General features: G+C 49.0%; 1 protein-coding gene across 1 annotated transcript in view; it reads left to right on the forward strand.

Moving 5' to 3' along the window:
• The first annotated feature begins 4,324 nt into the window (after positions 1-4,324).
• Positions 4,325-23,485, forward strand: part of LOC100424218 (radial spoke head 10 homolog B) — a 42,225-nt gene continuing 23,064 nt past the window's right edge. Inside the window, exons 1-9 of the mRNA XM_028845128.2 lie at positions 4,325-4,635; positions 6,242-6,317; positions 7,383-7,451; positions 11,061-11,234; positions 12,971-13,056; positions 14,465-14,585; positions 15,987-16,163; positions 18,838-18,982; positions 20,899-21,020. Of these exons, the coding sequence (XP_028700961.2) occupies positions 4,382-4,635; positions 6,242-6,317; positions 7,383-7,451; positions 11,061-11,234; positions 12,971-13,056; positions 14,465-14,585; positions 15,987-16,163; positions 18,838-18,982; positions 20,899-21,020 (1,224 nt within the window). The 5' untranslated portion in view covers positions 4,325-4,381. The remainder of the gene's footprint in view (positions 4,636-6,241; positions 6,318-7,382; positions 7,452-11,060; positions 11,235-12,970; positions 13,057-14,464; positions 14,586-15,986; positions 16,164-18,837; positions 18,983-20,898; positions 21,021-23,485) is intronic.

Below are 23,485 nucleotides of genomic sequence, written 5' to 3' on the forward strand. Positions count from 1 at the left end.
TTGCTGGTTTTGGAGATGGAAGGAGGTACCACTAGTCAAGGATTGCAAGCAGCCTCTGGAACAGGGATTCCAGCACTCCAGCCACACACCAGTAGTGGTCCATGGCCTGTTAGGAACCAGGGTGCACAGCAGGTTAGGCAAGCCAGCGAAACTTCATCTGTATTTAGATCCAGTCCCCATGGCTGGTGTTATCACCTGAGCGCCACCTCCTGTCGTATCAGCGGTGGGCATTAGATTCTCATAGGAGCACAAACCCTATTGTGAACTGCACACGCGAGGGATGTAGGTTGCACACTCCTTAAGAGAATCTGATGCCTGATGATCTGTCACTGTCTCCTGTCACCCCCAGATGGGACCGTCTAGTTGCAGGAAAACAAGCTCAGGCTCCCACTGAGTCTATGATGGTGAGTTGTAGAATTATTTACTTATATATTACAATGTAATAATAATAGAAATAAAATGCACAGTAAATGCAATGCGCTTGAATCATCCTGAAACCATTCCCTACCCCCATCCGTGGAGAAATTGTCTTCTGTGAAACCGGTCTCTGGTGCCAAAAAGGTTGGGGACCGCTTCTGGAAAAGCTGGAAAAGGCAAGGAAACGGATGCTTCACCGCAGCCTCTGGAAGGAACCAGCACTGTGGGCCTAATTTACAGACTGTAGGATAATAAATTTGTGTTGCTTCAAGCCACTAAATTTATGGTAATTTGTTTACAGCAGCAATGGAAAAACTAATGCCTGCGTTATTCCTATTTTATGATGAAGCAGTTAGCAGAGCTGGGAAACCCTTGGCCTGCTGCCTCCAGCGCCCAGCCTTTCCCCCTGGCCTTCAGGACCAGCAAGGGCGGGACACCTGCTTGGCGCTGGCGCGCGGCCCCTTTAAGAGCACAGGGCGGGCCAGGAGGCGTCCGCGGTTGCCTGGAGACCAGAGCGGGATCTGGGACGCGGAGAGCCCTGCAACACCTCGCCCGAGCCCGGCGAGGTCTCTGGGCTCCTGGAGCGAGGTGAGCGCCCCAGGCCGCGGTCATGCGTAGCCGGGACAGCGGTGGCGACCGGGTCCTGCTCCTTCCCGGCCGGCCGGACTGACGCGGCCTCCCAGGAGCAGAGCACGTGCGTGATGGGCGAGGAGGGCCTAGGCCGGGCCGACCAGTGCAGGGAGCCCGTTCTTCCCGCCTCACCGTAGACACGGGAGAGAGATGGCCTCTCCTTAAGCCCGGGAGAACAGAGGAAACATTAGGAAACACGCACTGAGAAACGAAATTGGCTTGATTTGTAGTTCACTTATTTGTATGTCACTGACAGAGGACCGTAAACCTCGTAGTAAAGGCCCCTTTAAATTTAGAGGTGAGAGCAGCTTGGGCTAGGTGACCCAGGGGCGGCTTCGCTGAGACAGTGGTCGGGCGTGTGAAGGAGCAAGGTAGTGTTTGAAGGAAGAGAGAAAGCTTGGCCGGGCGCGGTGGCTCAGGCCTGTAATCCCAGCACTTTTGGGAGGCCGAGATGGGAGGATCACCTGAGGTTAGGAGTTCGAGATTAGCCTGACCAACATGGTGAAACCCCGTCTCTACTGAAAATACAAAAATTAGCCAGGAGTGGTGGCGGGCGCCTATAATCCCAGTTACTTGGGAGGCTAACGCAGAAGAATAACTTGAACCCGGGAGGCGGAGGTGGCAGTGAGCCGAGATCGCACCACTGCACTCCAGCCGGGGGACAGAGCGAGACCCTGTCTCAATAAATAAACAATGGAGGAAGAGAGAAGGCTGGAGGTGGGTTCAGCTGGAGGCTGGGGTGGCCAGAGGATGGCATCCAGGAAGAAGAGGGCAAGAAGGGCTCACTGCAGCCGTCAGGCCTATGAAAAGGGACCAGACCTGGCCTTCACCACATGGCTCACCTATGCATCCTGCTTGATGGACCAGGGTGCTTTCGGTGGGGCCAGATTAGGAAAGTCGTGAACTATGGCTTTGAAACCCTGCACCGCAGCTCATATGCCAGACAAGCAAAGATATGAGCTGGAAACGGAGCTCGAGCAACGACGCGCTGGAAATACAACTCAAGCAACGATGCGCTGGAAACGCCACTCCAGCACACGGTTCCTTGCTTGTCTCGCATGAGAGGCGCTCAATCGATGGCAGTGCTAGAGGGAGTAGGAAACCAATGATTTCAAGTTTGAAAACAGGAAAGGGACGAGATAATCACTCAATTTATTGACTTTACTTTGTACCCTGTACTTAGGGATATTTCTGTGTGTCATCGATTTAATTCTTATGATACAAGGTACTGTTATTTCTATTTCTGAGACAGAGGAGATTAAGCAACTTGCTTTAGAACACAGCACTTGACCGAGCTCAGTGGCTCATGCCTGCAATCCTAGCACTTTGGGAGGAGAAGGTGGGAAGATTGCTTGAGGCCAGGAGTTCAAAACCAGCCTGGGAAAAACATAGCAAGACCCCCGTCTCAAAAAAAAAAAAAAAGAAAGAAAGAAAGAAAACCAGCGGGGTGTGGTGGCTCACGCTTGTAACCCCAGCACTTTGGGAGGCCAAGGTGGGCAGATCACAAGGTTGGGAGTTCGAGACCAGCCTGGCCAATGCAGTGAAACCCCATCTCTACTAAAAATACAAAAATTAGCTGAGTGTGGTGGCAGGCGCCTGTAATCCCAGCTACTCAGGAGGCTGAAGCAGGAGAATCGCTTGAATCCGGGAGGCGGAGGTTGCAGTGAGCTGAGATCCTGCCACTGCACTCCAGCCTGGATGACAGGGCTAGACTCCATCTCAAAACAACAACAACAACAACAACAACAAAACTCAAAAACACAGAACTGGGCCAGGCACCCACGCCCAGTGGCTCATGCCTATGATCCCAGCACTTTGGGAGGCCGAGGCAGGCAGATCACCAGGTCAGGAGATCGAGACCATCCTGGCTAACACGGTGAAACCCTGTCTCTACTAAAAATATGAAAGAAATCAGTCAGCCTTGGTGGCAAGTGTCTGTAGTCCCAGCTACTCAGGAGGCTGAGGCAGGAGAATGGCGTGAACCCAGGAGGCAGAGGTTGCAGTGAGCTGAGATCACGCCACTGCACTCCAGCCTGGATGACAGAGTGAGACTCTGTCTCAAAACAACAACAACAACACAAAACCCACAGAACTGGTAATGGACAGTGCAGGACCCTGAATCCAGCTCTTGCACACTTTACAATGCTGACCTATAAGGAGAGGGTTTTTTTTTTAAGACAGAGTCTCGCTCTGTTGCCCAGGCTGGAGTGCAGTGGTGCAATCCCAGCTCACTGTAACCTCTGCCTCCTGGGTTCAAGTGATTCTCCTGCCTCAGCCTCCTAAGTAGCTGGGATTACAGGCATGTGCCACCACGCCTGGCTAATTTTTTGTATTTTTAGTAGAGACGGGGTTTCACCGTGTTAGCCAGGGTGGTCTTGATCTCCTGACCTCATGATCTGCCCACCTCCTAGAGGTTAAGTAGCCTTTTTCATGTGTAGGGATACCTTTCAAGAAACCATGCTAGACAATGGTTGCAACTTAAATAATTTTTAGGGCCAGGTGCAGTGGCTCACACCTATAATCCCAGCACTTTGGGAGGCTGAGACAGGCGGATTGCTTGAGCTCAGGAGTTCCAGACCAGCCGGGGCAACATAGCAAGACCCTGTCTATAAAAAAAATTAGCCAGGTGTGGTGATGCATGCCTGTGGTCCCAGCTACTTGGGAGACTGAGGTGGAAGGATAGCCTGAGCCTGGGAGGTTGAGGCTGCAGTGAGCCGTGATTGTGCCACTGCACTCCAACCTGGGTGACAGAGTGAGACTCTGTCTCAAAAATAAAAAAATTTTGGGAACAACCAATGCAGTGTTGAGGTTATATATTTATAAACTGATGGTGCTTGAAACTTGTAATTATTATTATTTTTGAGACAGAGTCTTGCTCTGTTAGACTTGAGTGCAGTGGTGTGATCTCCCGACCTCCCAGGCTCAAGCAGTCCTCCCACCTGAGCCTCTCTCGTAGCTGGGACTACAGGCATGTGCCACCACGCCTGGCTAATTTATTTGTATTTTTTTTAGAGAGGGGGCGTCTCACTACGTTGCCTAGGCTGATCTCGACCTCCTGGACTCACATGATCCTCCCGCCTCGGCCTCCCCAAAGTGCTGAGATTGCAGGTGTGAGCCGCCATACCTGGCCGTGGTAACTAATTTTTCAGACTTTGGCAGGAGAATGATAATGACATTGTGTTGTAAAACTGAAATTTTAACTACAAATGAAAACCCCAAGTGTTTGGAGACGTAATTTTTATTTTTCAGATAAAACTCATCAGTGCTTTGAAACAAGCAGCTCTGAACCAAAGGAATCATTTGATTCAAGTAACCATTGGATCTTCCCAAGGCAATGGTGAAAGAAAAGAAAAAAGCAGACAAAAGAGGGGACAAGTCGGCCCGCTCTCCCTCATCTCTCTCTGATAATCTAGACTTTTCCAAACAAGATGGCAACACCACTAGGCAAGAGATGTCTCCAGCTGGCGTCCCGTTGCTGGGAATGCAGCTTAACGAAGTGAAACCCAAAAAAGACCCCCGAAACATTCAGCAGAATGAAGATGCCACCCAATACGAAGAGTCCATTCTGACCAAACTCATCGTGGAGAGGTGATTTTAATGGGGGTGCCATAAGGTATCACACTGCCAGTCAGGCGGTGTATTTTATTTTATTTTGAGACGGAGTTTCACTCTGTCGTTCAGGCTGGCGTGCAGTGGTGCGATCTTGGCTCACTGCAACCTCCGCCTCCCATGTTCAAGCAATTCTCCTGCCTCAGCCTCCTGAGTAGCTGAGATTAGCCCGCCACCACACCCAGCTAATTTTTGTACTCTTAGTAGAGACGGGGTTTTACCATGTTGGCCAGGCTGGTCTCGAACTCCTGACCTCAGGTAAGCCACCTGCTTCAGCCTCCCAAAGTGCTGGGATTACAGACATCATCTGTGCCTGGCCTGAAGGTAATTTTATGTATTTAAAAAAATTATTGGGCTGGGCATGGTGGCTCAAGCCTGTAATCCCAGCACTTTGGGAGGCCGAGACGGGCGGATCACGAGATCAAGAAATCGAGACCATCCTGGCTAACACGGTGAAACCCCGTCTCTACTAAAAAATACAAAAAAACTAGCCGGGTGTGTTGGCGGGCACCTGTAGTCCCAGCTACTTGGGAGGCAGGAGAATGGTGTAAACCCAGGATGCGGAGCTTGCAGTGAGCTGAGATCCGGCCACTGCACTCCAGCCTGGGCGACAGAGCGAGACTCCGTCTCAAAAAAAAAAAAATTATTGTATTTTAGATTTAGGGGGTTACATGTGTAGGTTACAAGGGCATGTTGTGTGATGCTAAGATTTGGGCTTCTAGTAAGCTCATCACTCAAGTGGCAAACGTAGAGCCCCATGGTGTATATATATAGAGAGAGAGTTTATTGTGGTGAAACATATATAACAAAATGTACTATCTTAATTATTTTAAGTGTGCAATTCAATGGCATTAAGTACATTCACAGTGTTGTACAACCATCTATTAAATAGTAACTCCAGGCCAGGTCCAGTGGTTCAAGCCTGTAATCCAAGCACTTTGGGAGGCTGAGGCGGGCGGATCACTTGAGGTCAGGAGTTTGAGACCAGCCTGGCCAACATGGTGAAACCCCCTCTCTACTGAAAACACAATAATTAGCTGGGCATGGTGACATGCACCTGTCATCCCAGCTACTCAGGAGACTGAGGCAGGAGAATCACTTGAACCCGGGAGGCGGAGGTTGCAGTGAGCTGAGATCACACCACTGTACTCCAGCCTGAATGACAGAGTGAAACTCCGACTCAAAATAAAACCCAAAAAAACAAAACAAAACAAAAAACCCCGAACGCCTTCATTCCTCATCCCACCTTCGAACCCCTGGTGACCTATTCCACTTTCTTTTTTTTTTTTTTTTTTTTTTTTTTTTAGTAGAGACAGGGTTTCACTGTGTTAGCCAGGATGGTCTCGATCTCCTGACCTCGTGATCCGCCCGTCTCGGCCTCCCAAAGTGCTGGGATTACAGGCTTGAGCCACCGCTATTCCACTTTCTAGCTGTGTGTGTGTGTGTGTATATATATATATATATATATATATTTTTTTTTTTTTCGACTTCATTCTTCCCATTACGTAGTTATATATTTTAACCCACTGTCACCTGGGTGTGTTCACATTGTTCATTACCTTGAATTCCCTTTATTTCTCTGTAGCTACGAAGGGGAGAAAATTCGTGGGCTGTACGAGGGAAAAGGCTTCGCAGTCTTTCAAGGCGGTTGTACCTATCGTGTGAGTTGCGCGTTTGAGAACCTGCAGGAGGGGGAGGAAGGTGTGGGGTGATGGTCGGAGATTTGCAAATCTTCAGTAAAATCTACTGATTTTGGAAATTGGAAGCTCTTCATGCTGATTTTATTCTGAACCCTGATTACCTATTTAAGGTAAAAATAATGCTCAGTATAATACAAGTTATTTTAGATTTGTTTCTTTTCCTGATTATTTTATTTTATTATTTCTTGAGACACGGTCTCACTGTCACCCAAGCTGGAGTGCAGTGGCACAGTCATAGCTCATTGTGGCCTTGACCTCTCAGAGTCAAACGATCCTCCCTCCTCAGCCTCTTAAATAGCTGGGACTACAGGCGTGCGCTACCACGCCTGGCTAATTAATTTTTTTTTTTTTTTTTTCGGTAGGACAAGGACTTGCTGTGTTGCCAGGGCTGGTCTTGAACTCCTGGGCACAAGTGATCCTCCTGCCTCAGACTCCTAAAGTGCTGGGATTGCACGTGTGAGCCCCCACACCCAGTTGAGAACATATTTTTGTAGCTGAGGTCATCCTTAGGTCATGAAGATGAGGACCTCTTAGATCCTTTTTAGAGAAGGATGGATCCCAGTGTGGAGCCAGCTCAAAGTAGGACTCAGTAGGACACAGCTGCTGCTGAGTGCACAGACAAGCATCTTCACACACGAGAAACTGGGATAAGGCAGCTGTGGGAGACCATCATCAGTGGCCGGCCAGGCGCTGTGGCTCCTGCCTATAATCCCAGCACTTTGGGAGGCCAAGGTGGGCGCGTTGCTTGAGCTCAGGATTTCAAGACCAGCCTGGCCAACACGGTGAAATCCCATCTCTACAAAAAATACAAAAACTAGCTGGGCATGGTGGTGGATGCCTGTAGTCCCAGCTACTCGGGAGGCTGAAGTGGGAGGATTGCTGGAGCCTGGGAGGTCGAGGCTGCAGTGAGCTATGATCACACCACTGCACTCCAGCCTGGGTGACAGAACCAGACCCTATCTTAAAGATATATATATATGTCAGTTGCATTCCAAGCGTTTGTCATTGCTTTGTTTTGTTTTGAAGGGTATGTTTTCAGAAGGACTCATGCATGGACAAGGGACTTATATTTGGGCCGATGGATTAAAATACGAGGTGAGGCATATAACCAGTTATAGTTCTAAACTGTGATTGTTGGATGGAACAGTCAGTTTCCCACAATTGAACAGCCTGTTTTCGTAGATGTAATTCAGCATATGGGTTAAGAGAAATTCACAGAACCAGAGGATCTAGTAACTCATGATTACACCGGACCCAGGAGGAATTGTTATTGGTTTCATTTGTGTGTTTTAGAGGTATTCCACGCCTTCTCAGCACAGAGAGCACACAAACATGTATGCAGCTTGTCCTACCTCTTTTTTTTTTTTTTTTTTTTTTGGAGACAGGGTCTTGCTCTGTTGCCCAGGCTGGAGTACAGTGGTGCAATCATGACTCACAGCAGCCTGGACCTTCTGTAGCCTGTCTTGCTTTTCACACACACACACAGTTTAGTACACACTCTCTTTGGCACATTTACTTAGTTAGTTAGTCTGACATGGGGTCTTGCTCTGTCACCCAGGCTGAAGTGCAGTGGTGAGATCATGACTCATGGCAGCCTCAAACTCCCAGGCCCAAGCGATCCTCTCGGCTCAGCCTGCTGAGTAGCTGAGACTACAGGTGTGCTCCACGGCGCCCGGCTAATTTATTTTTACTTTTTTTTTTTTTTTTTGTAGAGACAGGGTCTTGCTGTGTTGCCCAGGCTGGTCTTGAACTCCTGGACTTAAGCGATCCTCCCACCTCAGCCTCCCAAACTGTTGGGGATTATAGGCGTGAGCCACCGCACCTGGCCTGTACCTTTAATTTTGAGATGAAACCATATCCATGGATGCAGATCTGTTTTTACTGGCTGCGTGTATTCCATTATGTGGCGTTCATTTCACCTGTCTTGCAGGGTTGAGGAGAATGTGTATTTTTAAACTGATTGCAAGGACCAAATTGTTCTCCAAGGGATTGTACCAGGCTCAATTCCCACCCACAAAGTGAGTGAGCGCCTGAAATGCTATTCTAAAATTCCCAAATGCAGAGTTGCTAACAGATGGTGTTTATAAATGGTAATGATGACATTTAAAACACATGCGCATAATGCACTTATTCAAATAACACCCAGGCAATGATGGAGTCAAGTTTGGGCAGGGAAGCCAACTGCAGCTGGGCGGTGAGAGGAGCAGGGAGAGAGAGGGAGGGACTGGCCCTCACTGGCGGGGCGAGGAGGATCTCCAAGTTCCAGGGGAGCCTGAGGATTGGGCCCCCACCTTGGATTCATGCCAGCTCCCTTCCCATGCGACAGCGACTGACATGCAAGGTTTCTGGTCCTTATTTTATTCTATTTATTTTATTTTATTTTTGAGACAGAGTCTTGCTCTGTCGCCCAGGCTGGAGTGCAGTGGCGGGATCTCGGTTCACCGCAACCTCCACCTCCTGGGTTCAAGCAATTCTCCTGCCTCAGCCTCCAGAGTAGCTGGGATTACAGACATGCGCCACCACGCCGGGCTAATTTTTGTATTTTTAGTAGAGACAGGGTTTCGCCATGTTGGCCAGGCTGGTCTCAAACCCCTGACTTCAGGTGATCTGCCCACCTCAGCCTCCCAAAGTGCAGGGATTACAGGCGTGAGCCACCGCACCGGGCCAATTTCTGGTCTTTAAATGGCGATTTACCAAGAACCCCCCTGTGCCTCATTGTCTCGGGAAACTCTCGGCAGGTGGGGAGGTCGTTTTTTGCAGGCTCAGATCCCCACTCCAGCGCAGTCGGGGGCTTCTGGGCAGGACTTGGGGGTCTCCTAGAAGCATCCTCAGAGAGGCCGGCTGGCCTCATGGGTCCTGGCTAGTGGTCAGGCCAGGCTGTGCTGCCCCTTTTCTCTGCTGACTTGGCTGCATCCAGGGAGTTCGGGTTCCTGGAAGAGGACCCGACGCTGCTGCGTGGTGTGCAGGTGCTGCCTGCTGCCCACTCAGACGTCCTGGGCAGAGCGGGTTCCCTAGCAGGTGCCCCTGGGGCAGGCTGTTGACTGACTTGTTTACAGAATATTTTGATGACATGTGGCAGAAAGAGGAATTGTCTGACCGGGCGCGGTGGCTCATGCCTGTAATCCCAGCACTTTGGGAGGCCAAGGCAGGTGGATCACCTGAGGTCAGGAGTTTGAGACCAGCCTGGCCAATATGGTGAAACCCCGTCTCTACTAAAAATACAAAAATGTGCTGCGCGTGGTGGTGGGCGCCTGTAATCCCAGCTACTCGGGAGGCTGAGGTGGCAGAATTGCTTAAACCTGGGAGGCAGAGTTTGCAGTGAGCCGAGACTGCACCATCGCACTCAGCCTGGGCAACAAGAGCAATCCTCCCCCTTGGGGGGAAAAAAAAAAAGGAAAAAGAAAGAGGGACTTCCCCAGTCATCACTAAGCCTGGAGGGAACAGTGAATTCACCTCCTTTGAGCGGGGTTTTTTTTTTTTTTTTTCTCAATTAGACACAGGATCTTGCTCTGTCGCCCAGGCTGGAATGCAGTGGTCATAGTTCACTGCAGCCTTAACCTCCTGGGCTCAACAGATCCTCTCACCTCAGCACCCCCAAAGTGCTGGGATTATAGGCGTGCACCACTGCACCTTGGTGGCACGCACCTGTAGTCCCAGCTACTTGGGAGGCCAAGGTGGGAGGATCACTTGAGGCTGGGAGTTTGAGACCAGACCAGCCTGGGCAACATAGAGTAACCCCATCTCCACAAAATATTTAAAAATTAGTGAGGCTTGTGGCACACACACACCTGTAGTCTCAGCTATTTGGGGGGCGTGGTGGGTGGATCACTTGAGCCCGGGAGGTCGAGGCTGCAGTGAGCTGTGATTGTGCTGCTGCACTCCAACCTAGGTGACAGAGTGAGACCCTGTCTCAAAAAAAAAAAAAGCCAGGCATGATGGCTCACGCCTGTTAATCCCAGCACTTTGGGAGGCTGAGGCGGCTGGAACACCTGAGGTCAGGAGTTCGAGACCAGCCTGGCCAACATGGCAAAACCCCATCTGTAATAAAAATACAAAAAAATTAGCAGGGCGTGGTGGTGGGCGCCTGTAATCTCAGCTACTTGAGAGGCTGAGGCAGGAGAATTGCTTGAACCTGGGAGACAGAGGTTGCAGTGAGCCGAGATGGCGCCATTGCACTCCAGCCTGGGCAACAGAGTGAGACTCTGTCTCAAAAATAAAAACAAAAACAAATTAAATAAATAAAATATTTTTCTAGAGACAGGGTCTCCCTAGGTTGCCCAGGCTGGCCTCAAATTCCTGGCCTCAAGGAATCCTCCCACCTCGGTCTCCCAGAGTGCTGTGATTACAGGCGTAAGCCACTGCGCCCTGCCAAGGTGAGTTCTAAGATTCTGAAGTTCCCTGGGTCAGGATTGGAAGCCAGCACTTTCCAACGTCACCTGCTCACTCCTTCGAGCTCGGTCGACCTGCAACCTCCCAGATATTTCCACCTGCCTGAACTTCCACCCAGTGGTTGGGTGGGATGAGAGGATGGGAAATGCAGACAAGGAAGAGAGAGAATGCGAGGGAGATGTTCAGTGCGTGTCCACAGGAGAGGCAAGAACAGAGTCAGAGGTCAGGCAGCTCCTGGAACCGCCCACAGGACTAGGGATTCTCGCCCCCGCCCCCAGCGCTTCCTTCTGTCACCCCATGGCCGCTCTGCTTCAGGGCGACTTTGTGAAGAACGTCCCGATGAACCACGGCGTGTACACGTGGCCGGACGGCAGCATGTACGAAGGAGAAGTGGTCAACGGCATGAGGAACGGGTTCGGGATGTTCAAGTGCAGCACCCAGCCCGTGTCCTACATCGGCCACTGGTGCAATGGCAGGCGGCACGGGAAGGTGGGCGGGGTGGCCCCGTGGAGGGCGGGGGGGGGAGGGCGGGGGGGGGGAGGGCGGGGGGGAGGGCGGGGGGGGGCGGGGGGGGGAGGGCGGGGGGGGCGGGGCAGAAAGGGGGTGGGGTGGCCATGTGGAGGGCAGGGGAGGGGCTGGGCGGCCACATGGAGAGAGAAGGGGGTAGGGGCTAGCGGCACTGTCCAGGGCATATTCACTTTTTGTTTATTGAGGTGAAATTCACATCGTGTAAATTAAGCATTTTATTATTATTATTTTTTTTTTTTTTTTGAGACGGAGTCTGTGGCCCAGGCTGGCGTGCAGTGGCGCCATCTCGGCTCACTGCAACCTCCGCCTCCTGGGTTCAAGCAATTCTGCTGCCTCAGCCTCCCGAGTTGCTGGGACTGCAGGTGTGCACCACCACGCCCAGCTAGTTTTTGTATTTTTAGTAGAGACGGGATTTTGCCATGTTGGCCAGGATGGTCTCAAACTCCTGACCTCAAGTGATCCACCCACCTCGGCCTCCCAAAGTGCTGGGATTACAGGCGTGCGCCACTGTGCCTGGACATATGCAGGCTTTAATAGGCTATTTATTGAGTTGTGTTGTTGTTTTGTGTGTGTGTGTGTGTGTGTGTGTGTGTTTTAGCTTACAGCATATTGCTTGAGACATATTGGAGGGATTGGGCACGGTGACTTCCAGACAGCAGCATCTGAATGGCTGTTTATTGAGTTGTGTTGTGTGTGTGTGTGTGTGTGTGTTAGCTTACACAGATTGCTTGAAACATATTGGAGGGACTGGGCACGGTGACTTCCAGACAGCAGCATCTGAATGGCTGCAGGAAGGAATGAGTTTGCCTGATCATGAGAGAGAAGATAGAAAAATTCTCTCTCTGTTTCTGTCTCTCACACACACAGATAAACCTGTGAAAAAGCCTTTTGAGGCTTTTCAGTGTAGATCAAACAAAGGGTACACTATGCTCACTTACACTTGGAGGCAGTAAAATGAATAGGATGTCCAAATGGGTAAAACAATAATGGTTCTGGTGCCTAGGAGAGAGTGACCTTCCGTTACATGGAAGGCTCAACTGTTCACTCCAAGTGGCAACAGACAGGATTTCTTTAGGTACTTAATTGACTAATAGTTACTGGATATAATGAATAGACTTGAATGTGATGAGTGCAGTCATTCTGTGCCTTAATATGACACTTTTTGTTTTGTTTTATTTTATTTTGAGGTGGAGTCTTGCTCTATTGCCCAGGCTAGAGTGCAGTGGCACGATCTGGGCTCACTGCAACCTCTGTCTCCCAGGTTCAAGTGATTCTCCTGCCTCAGCCTCCCAAGTAGGTGGATTACAGGCGTGTGCCACTACACCCGGCTAATTTTTGTATTTTTAGTAGAGACTGGGTTTCACCATGTTGGCCAGACAGATCTCGAACTCCTGACCTTGTGATCCGCCCACCTTGGCCTCCCAAAGTGCTGGGATTACAGACATGAGCCACTGTGCCTGGCCAATAAGGCACTTTATTAAGGAGAAATTGATTTGTGACATTATCTCACTTCCCCTTGTGCAGCAGTTTTACCATTTTCTTGACAGCAAAACAGAAAAATAACAGGTTATATGTCTTGGTTACATATGGCATTGGCCTCTGTGTAGGTTCTAGTTTTTAAGTTGATATCCTTACATTTGACAAAGCGTTTGTGTCATGAGGTTTGATGGTTATAAAGATGACATTATTTGTTTCAGGGCTCCATTTATTACAATCAAGAGGGTACGTGTTGGTACGAGGGAGACTGGGTGCAAAACATCAAGAAGGGCTGGGGAATAAGATGGTAGGTATGACCATGGCCGTGCTTGGGGTGTGGGCAAAGAAGTGTTTGTGGGCCCAAATAATGTTCACTTCAGATATTTAAAAGTAAGGTGCAAAAGTTGCACAGAACATTTTCTCTCTAAGCAGAGTGGATTTTTTTTTTTTTTTTTTTTTTGAGACGGAGTCTCGCTCTGTCACCCAGGCTGGAGTGCAGTGGCCGGATCTCAGCTCACTGCAAGCTCCGCCTCCCGGGTTCACGCCATTCTCCTGCCTCAGCCTCCCGAGTAGCTGGGACTACAGGCGCCTGCCACCTCGCCCGGCTAAGTTTTTGTATTTTTAGTAGAGACGGGGTTTCACTGTGTTACCCAGGATGGTCTCGATCTCCTGACCTCGTGATCCGCCCGTCTCGGCCTCCCAAAGTGCTGGGATTACAGGCTTGAGCCACCGCGCCCGGCCGCAGAGTGGATTTTTTTTTTTTTTTTTTTGAGACTCAGTCTCGCTCTGTCACCCAGGCTGGAGTGCAGTGGTGCCATCTCGGCTTACTGCAACCTCCACCTTCTGGGGTTAAGCAATTCTCCTGCCATGATCGCACCACCGCGCTCCAGCCTGAGTGACACAGTGAGATCCCATCTCAAAAACTGGCCAAGTATTAACTAATCATGATACAATAGGGAATTATTAAAAGATTTTAAAAACCTGGCTCTTACCCACTTTGTCACCTTATTAAATAGTCAGAAGGTTTAATAAAGTGACTCATTCTGCTCCCTTAGGACCTCATGCCTACCTATCTATCTATCTATCGATCTATCTATCTGCCTACCTATCTGTCTATTTATTTGACAGTCTCTGTTGCCCAGGCTCGAGTGCAGTGGCATGATCTTGGCTCATTGCAACCTCCACCTTCTGAGTTCAAGCGATTCTCCTGCCTCAGCCTCCCGAGCAGCTGGGATTACAGGTGCCCACCACCATGCCCGGCTAATTTTTGTTTTTTGTTTTTGTTTTCGAGATGGAGTTTCGGTGTTGTTGCCCAGGCTGGAGTGCAGTGGTGCAATCTCAGCTCACGGCAACCTCCACTTCCTGGGTTCAAGCGATTCTCCTGCCTTAGCCTCCCGAGTAGCTGGGATTACAAGCATGCACCACCACGCCTGGTTAATTTTGTATTTTTAGGATAGATTGGGTTTCTCCTTATTAGTCAGGTTGGTCTCAAACTCCTGACCTCAGGTGATCCTCCAGCCTCGGCCTCCCAAAGTGCTGGGATTCCAGGTGTGAGCCGCCGCGCCCAGCCTGAATTTAACTACAGAGAAGATTGTATAGGTACAAGGGGTAGATTTCTTCAAAGGAGCTCAAGGGGAGTGTTTAAAAGAATGTCTTAAAGGTAAACGTTGTGTAGGAGGTAACTGATTGCTTTTCTTCGGTTTCTTTCATCCTAGTTATAAATCTGGAAATATATACGAAGGCCAGTGGGAAGACAACATGCGCCACGGGGAGGGGAGGATGAGGTGGCTGACCGCCAATGAAGAGTACACCGGGCGGTGGGAAAGGGGCCTCCAGGTATGCCCGGGCAGGGGAGCAGTTTATACCCAGAGGCAGACGCTCCACCGATTCTCAACACATGTATTATGTCTTTTTTTTTTTTTTTGAGATGGAGTCTGTCTCTCTGTCACCCAGGCTGGAGTGCAGTGGCGCAATCTCAGCTCACTGCAGCCTCCACCTCCCAGGTTCAAGCAGTTCTCCTGCCTCAGCCTCTGGAGTAGCTGAGATTACAGGCACCCGCCACCAAGGACGGCTAATTTTTTTTTTTTTTTTTGTATTTTTAGTAGAGATGGGGTTTTACCATGTTGGCCAGGCTGGTTTCGAACTCCGACCTCAAGTGATCCGCCTGCCTCGGCTTCCCAGAGTGCTAGGATTACAGGCGTGAGCCACTGCGCCCAGTCTGCTTGTTTGTTTTTAGAGACAGAGTCTTGGTCTGTTGCCCAGGCTGGACTGCAGTGGTGCAGTCATGGCTCTCTACCTCCCTGGCTCAAGCGATCCTCCCACTTCAGCCTCGCCTGTAGCTGAGACTACAGAAGTGCCCACGGCCACTGTGCCTGGGTAATTAAAAAATATATATATTTTTTTTGTAGAAACGGATTCTTACTTTATTACACAGGGTGGTCTTGAACTCCTGGGCTCAAGTGATCCTCCTACCTCTGCCTCTCAAAGCGCTGGGATTACAGGCATGAGCCACAGCACGCAGCCCAACTTGTATCTTTAGAAAGTAAAAATTTAGGCTGGGCGCAGTGGCTCACAGGTGTAATCCCAGCACGTTGGGAGACCACTTGAGGATTGAGGCCAGGAGTTTAATACCAGCCTGGGCGATATGGTAAAACTCCATCTCTACTAAAAATACAAAAATTAGCCGGGAGTGGTGGCTGGTGCTTATAGTCCTGGCTACTTGGGAGGCTGAGGTGGGAGGGATCACCTGAGTCTTGGAGGTTGAGGCTGCAGTGAGCCAAGACTGTGCCGTCATACTCCAGCCTGGGTGATGGAGTGAGACCCTTTCTCAAAAAATAAAAATATATAAAAGCAAATAAACCCCAAAATTTAAAATAACAGTGAAACCCGTCATGATCAAGCCAGGCACTTTATATACACTTATCTTCACTTTTTAGTAGAGATGGGGTTTCACCATGTTGGCCAGGCTGGTCTCGAACTCCTTTGTATCTAAGCTGAGGGGCAGGTGTTATTTCTGTTTTACGGATGAGGAACTTACAGGGCTTAAATCATCTGCCTTAGTTCGAAAGACTCGTTAATAAGCAGCTGAGCTGAAATTGAACCCAAGTCTGTGCGGCTCCAGAGTCCAAGTTCTTTGCCTTTTCCAGTTTTCATTGTATTTATCCTAATTTTGAGGGGATTCGGGTAAAGACAGAAACTGCTTTGCGCATGTCTCATGGCCGTCTGCTTTCTTTCCAGAATGGCTTTGGAACACACACGTGGTTTCTAAAGAGAATCCCCAGTTCCCAGTATCCCTTGAGAAATGAATACATAGGGGAGTTTGTAAACGGACATCGTCACGGACGTGGCAAGTTTTATTACGCCAGTGGAGCCGTGTATGACGGAGAATGGGTTTCCAACAAGAAACATGGCACGGTGAGTACAGACCTGGGAAGATCCCATTTCAAACAATGATGGAAAGCCATTGAAATGATGTAAAGCCATTGACATGTCCCAGTATAATTGCAGATTTGTCTATTTCTGCTTTTGGTTCTGTCAGTTTTGCTTCATATATTTGAAGTTTGTTGTTCAGGGCACACACGTGGAGGGTCATTATGCATTGGTGCTCTGGCTCTTTTGATCATCACGTAATTTCCTATTAACCCTGCTAATTTTCTTTCTTTCTGAGACGCAGTCTTGCTCTGTTGCCCAGGCTGGAGTACAGTGGTGTGATCTCAGCTCACTACAACCTCCGCTTCCCGGGTTCAAGTGATTCTCCTTCCTCAGCCTCATGAATAGCTGGGATTACAGGTGCGGGCCACCACGCCCGGCTAATTTTTGTATTTTTAGTAGAGACAGGGTTTCGTCATGTTGGCCAGGCTGGTCTCGAACTCCTGGCCTCAAGTGATCGGCCCACCTCAGCCTCCCAGAGTGCTGGGATTACAGGTGTGAGCCACCACACCTGGCCAACCCTGGTAACTTTTATTTCTCTGAGGTCTATTTTGTCTGTGGTAAATATAGGCACTCTAGATTTCTTTTTGATTGTGGTAAAGTACACATAAGATTTGCTGTCTTAATTTCTAAGTGCACAGTCCAGTGGCATCAAATACATTCGCATTGTTGTGCAACCATCACCATCCATCTACAGAACTCTTTTAGACAAAAGGCATGTCATTCTCTATTAAATTGCATTATCTATTTTGTATAGGATAACTTACTGTTTTGCTAAGGTGATTACATGACTCTTTTTTTCTTTTTGACAGAGTTTTACTCTGTCACCCAGGCTGGAGTGCAGTGGCGCGATCTCGGCTCACTGCAACCTCTGCTTCCCAGGTTTAATCGATTCTTGTGCCTCAGCCACTCGAGTAGCTGGGACTACAGGTGTGCACCACCACACTCAGCTCATTTTTTTTTTTTTTTTTTTTAAAGTAGTGACGCAGGTTTTACCATGTTGGCCAAGCTGGTCTCCAACTCCTGGCCTCAAACAATCCTCCTGCCTCAGCCTCCCAAAGTGCTGGGATTATAGGCATGAGCCACTGTGCCTGGCAAAATAGTTTCAGTGGTCATTGATTTCCTGCGTATTTAGTGGTTATTTAGTTTTTGGTGGGTGTGTGTGTGTGTGCATGTGTGTGTGTGTGTATGTATGATGGTGGTTTGGTTTGCAAGTAACAGACAGTCTAGTGTTGTCTGCCATGTATAATACAGAATACTGTAGGCTTCAGCAACTCATTGCTGTCAGAATTTCTATTCCATTTATCCATAGTATCTCCCACCATGTCACTTTCGCCCTTGTGTTTTTCCTCCCTCATGATTGCAAGTCGGCTGCTGTGGTTCCAGCCTTCACATCCGCATACCATACTAAGTAGAAGAAAAGGAGGAACTTTTGATAGAAGCTCTCTAAAAGGGTCTTTCGTTTCACAGAGCCAAACAGGGTCATTTGCCCACTTCTGAATCAGTAACTGACTATTGACCTGGGTTTGACAAATCTCAGGGAGTCTTGGCCGGGCATGGTGGCTCACGCCTGTAATCCCAGCACTTTGGGAGGCCAAGGTGAACAGATCACTTGAAGTCAGGAGTTCAAGACCAGCCTGGCCAACATGGTGAAACCCCATCTCTACTAAAATTACAAAAATTAGCCAGGTGTGGTGGCGGGCACCTGTAATCCCAGCCTCTTGGGAGACTGAGGAAGGAGAATAGCTTGAACCCAGGAGGTGGAGGTTACAGTGAGCCAAGATTGTGCTACTGCACTCCAGCCTGGGTGACAGCGAGGCTCCGTCTCACAAAAAAAAAAAAAAAAAAAAAAAAAAAAAAAAATCAGGGAGTCTCTATTGTATGATGGGCATTCTGCTGGTCACTAGCCTAGTTTAATAAGACACATTCTGTGGCCTAGAGGTGCTTAAAGTTGGAGAAAGATTGTGGGGGAGATAGATAGAGGGGAGGAGGAGGAATAGAAGAAGGAGGAAGAGAGAGAACTTATACAGTGCATGAGACCCAGGAGCCTGACTGTATGTGGAGTAAGTGCGTATTTTCAAAACAAGTGAAAAGCTCCAAAACCTTGAAAAAACTATCAATGTACATTTACTCACGTTTCCCTTCCTTTTCCCTTCCCTTTCCCTTCCCTTTCCCTTCCCTTTCCCTTCCCTTTCCCTTCCCTTTCCCTTCCCTTTCCCTTCCCTTTCCCTTCCCTTTCCCTTCCCTTTTCTTTCCCTTTCCCTTCCCTTTTCTTTCCCTTTCCCTTCCTTTTCCCTTCCCTTTCCTTTCCTTTCCTTATTTCCTTTTTTGAGGCAGACTCTCTGTCACCCACGCTGGAGTGCAGTGGTGCAATCTTGGCTCCTCCGCCTCCTGTATTCAAGCGATTCTCCTATCTCAGCCTCCTGAGTAGCTGGGACTATAGTACACGCCACCACGCCTGGCTAATTTTTGTATTTTTAGTAGCGATGGGGTTTCACCATGTTGGCCAGTCTGATCTCGAACTCCTGACCTTGTGATCCGCCTGCCTCAGCCCCCCAAAGTGCTGGGATTACAGGTGTGAGCCACCATACCCAGCCTTACCAGTGTTTTTCTAAGAAAACTTTTCCTAAACTGCACAAAGTTGTTTTTCTGTCTGCAGGGCCGATTAACTTTCAAGAATGGGCGTGTGTACGAAGGCACATTCTCCAATGACCACATAGCCGGGTTTCCAGATCTTGAAGTTGAATTCATCGGCTGCCTGGACCTGTCTTCAGGAGTTGCCCAAAGATTGTCCAGGAGTGCTGGTAGGAAGCATTCACCTGTTGAAATAAAATTCATCTGTTTCTATCCATGGTGTCCACTCGTGAAAATACACTGAACACTTCAGAAAACAGAAGTCCCCTGTGAGCAACTCCCTTTAAAAAAAAAAATTTGGGCCGGGCGCGGTGGCTCAAGCCTGTAATCCCAGCACTTTGGGAGGCCGAGACGGGCGGATCACGAGGTCAGGAGATGGAGACCATCCTGGCTAACACGGTGAAACCCCGTCTCTACTAAAAAATACAAAAAAAAACTAGCTGGGCGAGGTGGCGGGCGCCTGTAGTCCCAGCTACTCGGGAGGCTGAGGCAGGAGAATGGTCTAAACCCGGGAGGTGGAGCTTGCAGTGAGCTGAGATCCAGCCACTGCACCCCAGCCTGGGCGACAGAGCAAGACTCTGTCTCCAAAAAAAAAAAAAAAAAAAATTTGGCCGGGCGCGGTGGCTCAAGCCTGTAATCCCAGCACTTTGGGAGGCCGAGACAGGCAGATCACGAGGTCAGGAGATTGAGACCATCCTGGCTAACACGGTGAAACCCTATCTCTACTAAAAATACAAAACACTAGCTGGACGAGGTGGCGGGTGCCTGTAGTCCCAGCTACTCAGGAGGCTGAGGCAGGAGAATTGCGTAAACCCGGGAAGTGGAGCTTGCAGTGAGCTGAGATCCGGCCACTGCACTCCAGCCTGGGCGACAGAGTGACACTGCGTCTCAAAAAAAAAAAAAAATTTGAGGCAAAGTCTTGCTCTGTCACTACGGCCTCAGACTCCTGGGCTCCAGTGATCCTCCCACTTCAGCCTCACCTATAGCCCGGGAATACAGATGTGCACCACCATGCCTAGCTAATATTTTTTTTTTTTTTTTTTTTGAGATGGAGTCTTGCTCTGTCGCCCAGGCTGGAGTGCAGTGGTGCAATCTCGGCTCACTGCAATCTCCGCCTCCTGGGTTCAAGTGATTCTCCTGCCTCAGCAACCTGAATAGTTGGCGTTATAGGTGCGTGCCACCATGCTTGGCTAATTTTTGTAATTTTATTAGAGACAGGGTTTTACCATGTTGGCCAGGGTGGTATCTGACTCCTGACCTCGTGATCTGCCTGCCTTGGCCTCCCAAAGTGCTGGGATTACAGGTGTCAGCCACCGCACCTGGCCACGCCTACCTAATTTTTAAACTTTTTGTAGAGGCACGGTCTCACTATGTTGCCCAGGCTGATTCAAACTCCTGTCCTCAATCAATCCTCCTGCCTCGGCCTCCCAAAGTGTTGAGATTACAGCTGTAAGCCATTGTGCCTGGCTTGCAACTGCTTTTAAAAAAATGTTTTTTAAGAGACAGGATCTCACTCTTTTGCCAAGGTTGGAGTGCAGTGGTGTGATCATAGCTCACTGCAACCTTAACCTCCCATTTAGGCTTCCCAAAGTGCTGGGATTACAGGCATGAGCCACTGTACCCAGCCTGCATTCTTAGTAGGTTTTTGGAATATTCTTGTATCACATTTTGGTAGAAAATCATTGTGACATAACATTAAGAAATTTTAACATTGCTTTTCATAATTATCTCCAAGGATGGGTGCAGTGGCCCATGCCTATAATCCCAGCACTATGGGAGGCCAAGGCAGGCGGATCACTTGGGCTCAGGAGTTTGAGACCAGCCTGGGCAACGTGGTGAAACGCTGTGTCTACAAGAAGTACAAAAATGAGCTGGGCCGTGACGGTGCATGTCTGTAGTCCCAGCTACTCAGGAGGCTGAGGCGGGAGGATCGCTTGAGCCTGGGAGGCAGAGGTTGCAGTGAGCTGAGATCATGCCACTGCACTCCAGCCTGGGCGACAGAGTGAGGCCCTGTCTCAAAACAAAACAAAACAAAAAAACACCAAACAAACCGTAATTATCCCCTGTATTTGCCTTCCTTCATTAGAACTGATCAGAAAGCTTGATGGCAGTGAAAGTCATTCTGTGTTGGGGTCGAGCATCGAGCTGGATCTAAATTTGCTCCTGGACATGTACCCTGAGGCAGCCCGACCTGAAGAAAAGAAGCAGGTAAAATCTTTTTTATTGGTATCAATTGCATCCTGGGGTAATATAGCTGGTGACTGCTGTCACGTGTTGAATGTCTTTTTTTTTTTTTTTTTTTTGAGACTGAGTTTTGCTCTGTCGCCCAGGTTGGAGTGCTATGGCGTAATCTTGGCTGACTGCCACCTCTGTCTCCCGGGTCCAAGCAATTCCCCCACTGCAGCCTCCCGAGTAGCTGGGATTACAGGCGTGCGCCACCACACCTGGCTATTTTTTTGTATTTTGGTAGAGACGGGGTTTCACTATATTGGCCAGGCTGGTCTGGAACTCCTGACCTCAGGTGATCCGCCTGCCTCAGCCTCCCAAAGTGCTGGGATGATGGGTGTGAGCCACCACGCCCAGCCTAGAACAGTGCTTTAGATCGGGCAGACGATACATGTTTATTCAATTGAACTGCGTTTTCAAAAGCAGGAATTAATGCTCAGCATAACAGATGCCTGAAGCCACCCCGGCAGGGCTTCCTGTCTCCCTTGGGACCCCGAATCCTGTTCTTCGCGTTCTCTGAGTGTCTCATTGAAGAGGGTAGGGCAGGGGTGAGTGGTTCTGGAGAACAGGATGCTGTGCAGAGGGCAGGGCTGCCTGTGTGGGGAATTTGGAGCAGCTTAAGGGCGTGAAGGGTCTGGCGAAAATCCTAAAAGGTGAAATGTGACAGAGAGGGAGGTGAGTAAAGCAACCAGCATGAATATTGTTGCTTTTTTTTTTTTTTTTTTTTTTGAGATGGAGTTTCCCTCTTGTTGCCCAGGCTGGAGTGCAATGGCATGATCTCGGCTTTTGGGTTCAAGCAATTCTCCTGAGTAGCTGGAATTACAGGCACGCACCACCACGCCTAGCTATTTTTTGTATTTTTAGTAGAGATGGAGTTTCACCATGTTGCCCAAGCTGGTCTCCAACTCCTGACCTCAGGTGATCCTTCCGCCTCGGCCTCCCAAAGTGCTGGGATTACAGGCGTGAGCCACCGCACATGGCGGAATTTTACTTCTTTCAGACTTTCAGCCCTACATGTGATGTGAGTTGCATGTTTCGTACATGCTGTTGATCAGGCTGAGGGATTCCTTTCTATTCCTAATTTGCTGAGGGTGCTTATCATGAATGGATGTTAAATTCTGTGAAATGCTTCAGCTGATAGAATCATTTGGTTCTTCTCCAGTCTGTCAATAGTGTGAATGACATTGATTGATTTTTCAAATGTAAACCAACTTTGCAATTCTAGGCTAAACCCTACTTGGTGTTGCTGTATTATCTTTTTTTTTTTTTTTTTTCTTTTCGAGATAGGGTCTTGCTCTGTCACCCTGGCTGGAGTGAAGTGGTGCGATCTCAGCTCACTGCAGTCTTGACCTTCTGGGCTCGAGCAATCCTCCCGCCTCAGCTTCCTGAGTAGCTGGGACTATATGGGCACTCGCCACGGTGCCTGGTTAATTTCTTTAATTTTTAATTTTCAGTCGAGACACGGTCTCACTGTGTTGCACAGGCTGGTCTCGAGTTCCCAGGCTCAAGCGATCCTCCTGCCTTGGCCTCACAAGGTGCTGGGATGACAGGCATGAGCCAGCACGCATGGCTACTATTCTTTATATATGGCTGGATTCCACTTACTTTGTTGAGGATTTTTGCACATGTGTTGATGAGGAATAAGGATCTGCAGACAGTAGAATTTTGTTGCCGCCACTGAGAGCGGAAGCCAGCACATGCCGTGTGAAAGGAAGTCTGTTTTCCAGATAACTTGTTTGTTTTGTTTTGTTTTTACTGTTGGTCGGAGATGGCATTTTATTGACCAAGGCGGGTGGGTGGAAAGAATAAAATGCTTCTTGGCCGGGCACCGTGGCTCATGCCTATAATTGTAACACTTTGGGAGGCTGAGGCAGGCGGATCGCCTGAGGTCAGGAGTTCAAGAGCAGACTGGCCAATATGGTGAAACCCCATGTCTACCAAAATACAAAAACTAGCCGGGCATGGTGGTGTGCACCTGTAATCACAGCTCCTCTGGAGACTGAGGCATGAGAATCGCCTGAACCCAGAAGGCAGAGGTTGCAGTGAGCCAAGATCTTGCCACTGCACTCCAGCCTGGGTGACAGAGCGAGACTCCATCTCGTAACAAAACAAAAAAACACTTCTTAAGTCCTTACAGTGGAAAGAGCTAAATGCCATTACTTTACTTGTATTATCGCATTTAATGTAGGACACAGGTGTTGTGTCTTTTGTTCTTTTTTAATTTTTTTTTTTTTGAGACAGAGTCTTGCTCGCCCGCTAATTTTTTGTATTTTTAGTGGAAACGGGATTTCACCCTGTTAGCCAGGATGGTCTCGATCTCCTGACCTCGTGATCCGCCTGCCTCAGCCTCCCAAAGTGCTGAGATTACAAGTGTGAGCCACCGTGCCTGGCTGTTCTTTTTATAATTTTTAAATTTTATTTATTTATTTTGAGACAGAGTCTCACTC

The sequence above is a fragment of the Macaca mulatta genome, chromosome 3 (assembly GCF_049350105.2).
Source record: "Macaca mulatta isolate MMU2019108-1 chromosome 3, T2T-MMU8v2.0, whole genome shotgun sequence".
In the NCBI taxonomy this organism is placed as follows: Eukaryota; Metazoa; Chordata; class Mammalia; order Primates; family Cercopithecidae; genus Macaca; species Macaca mulatta.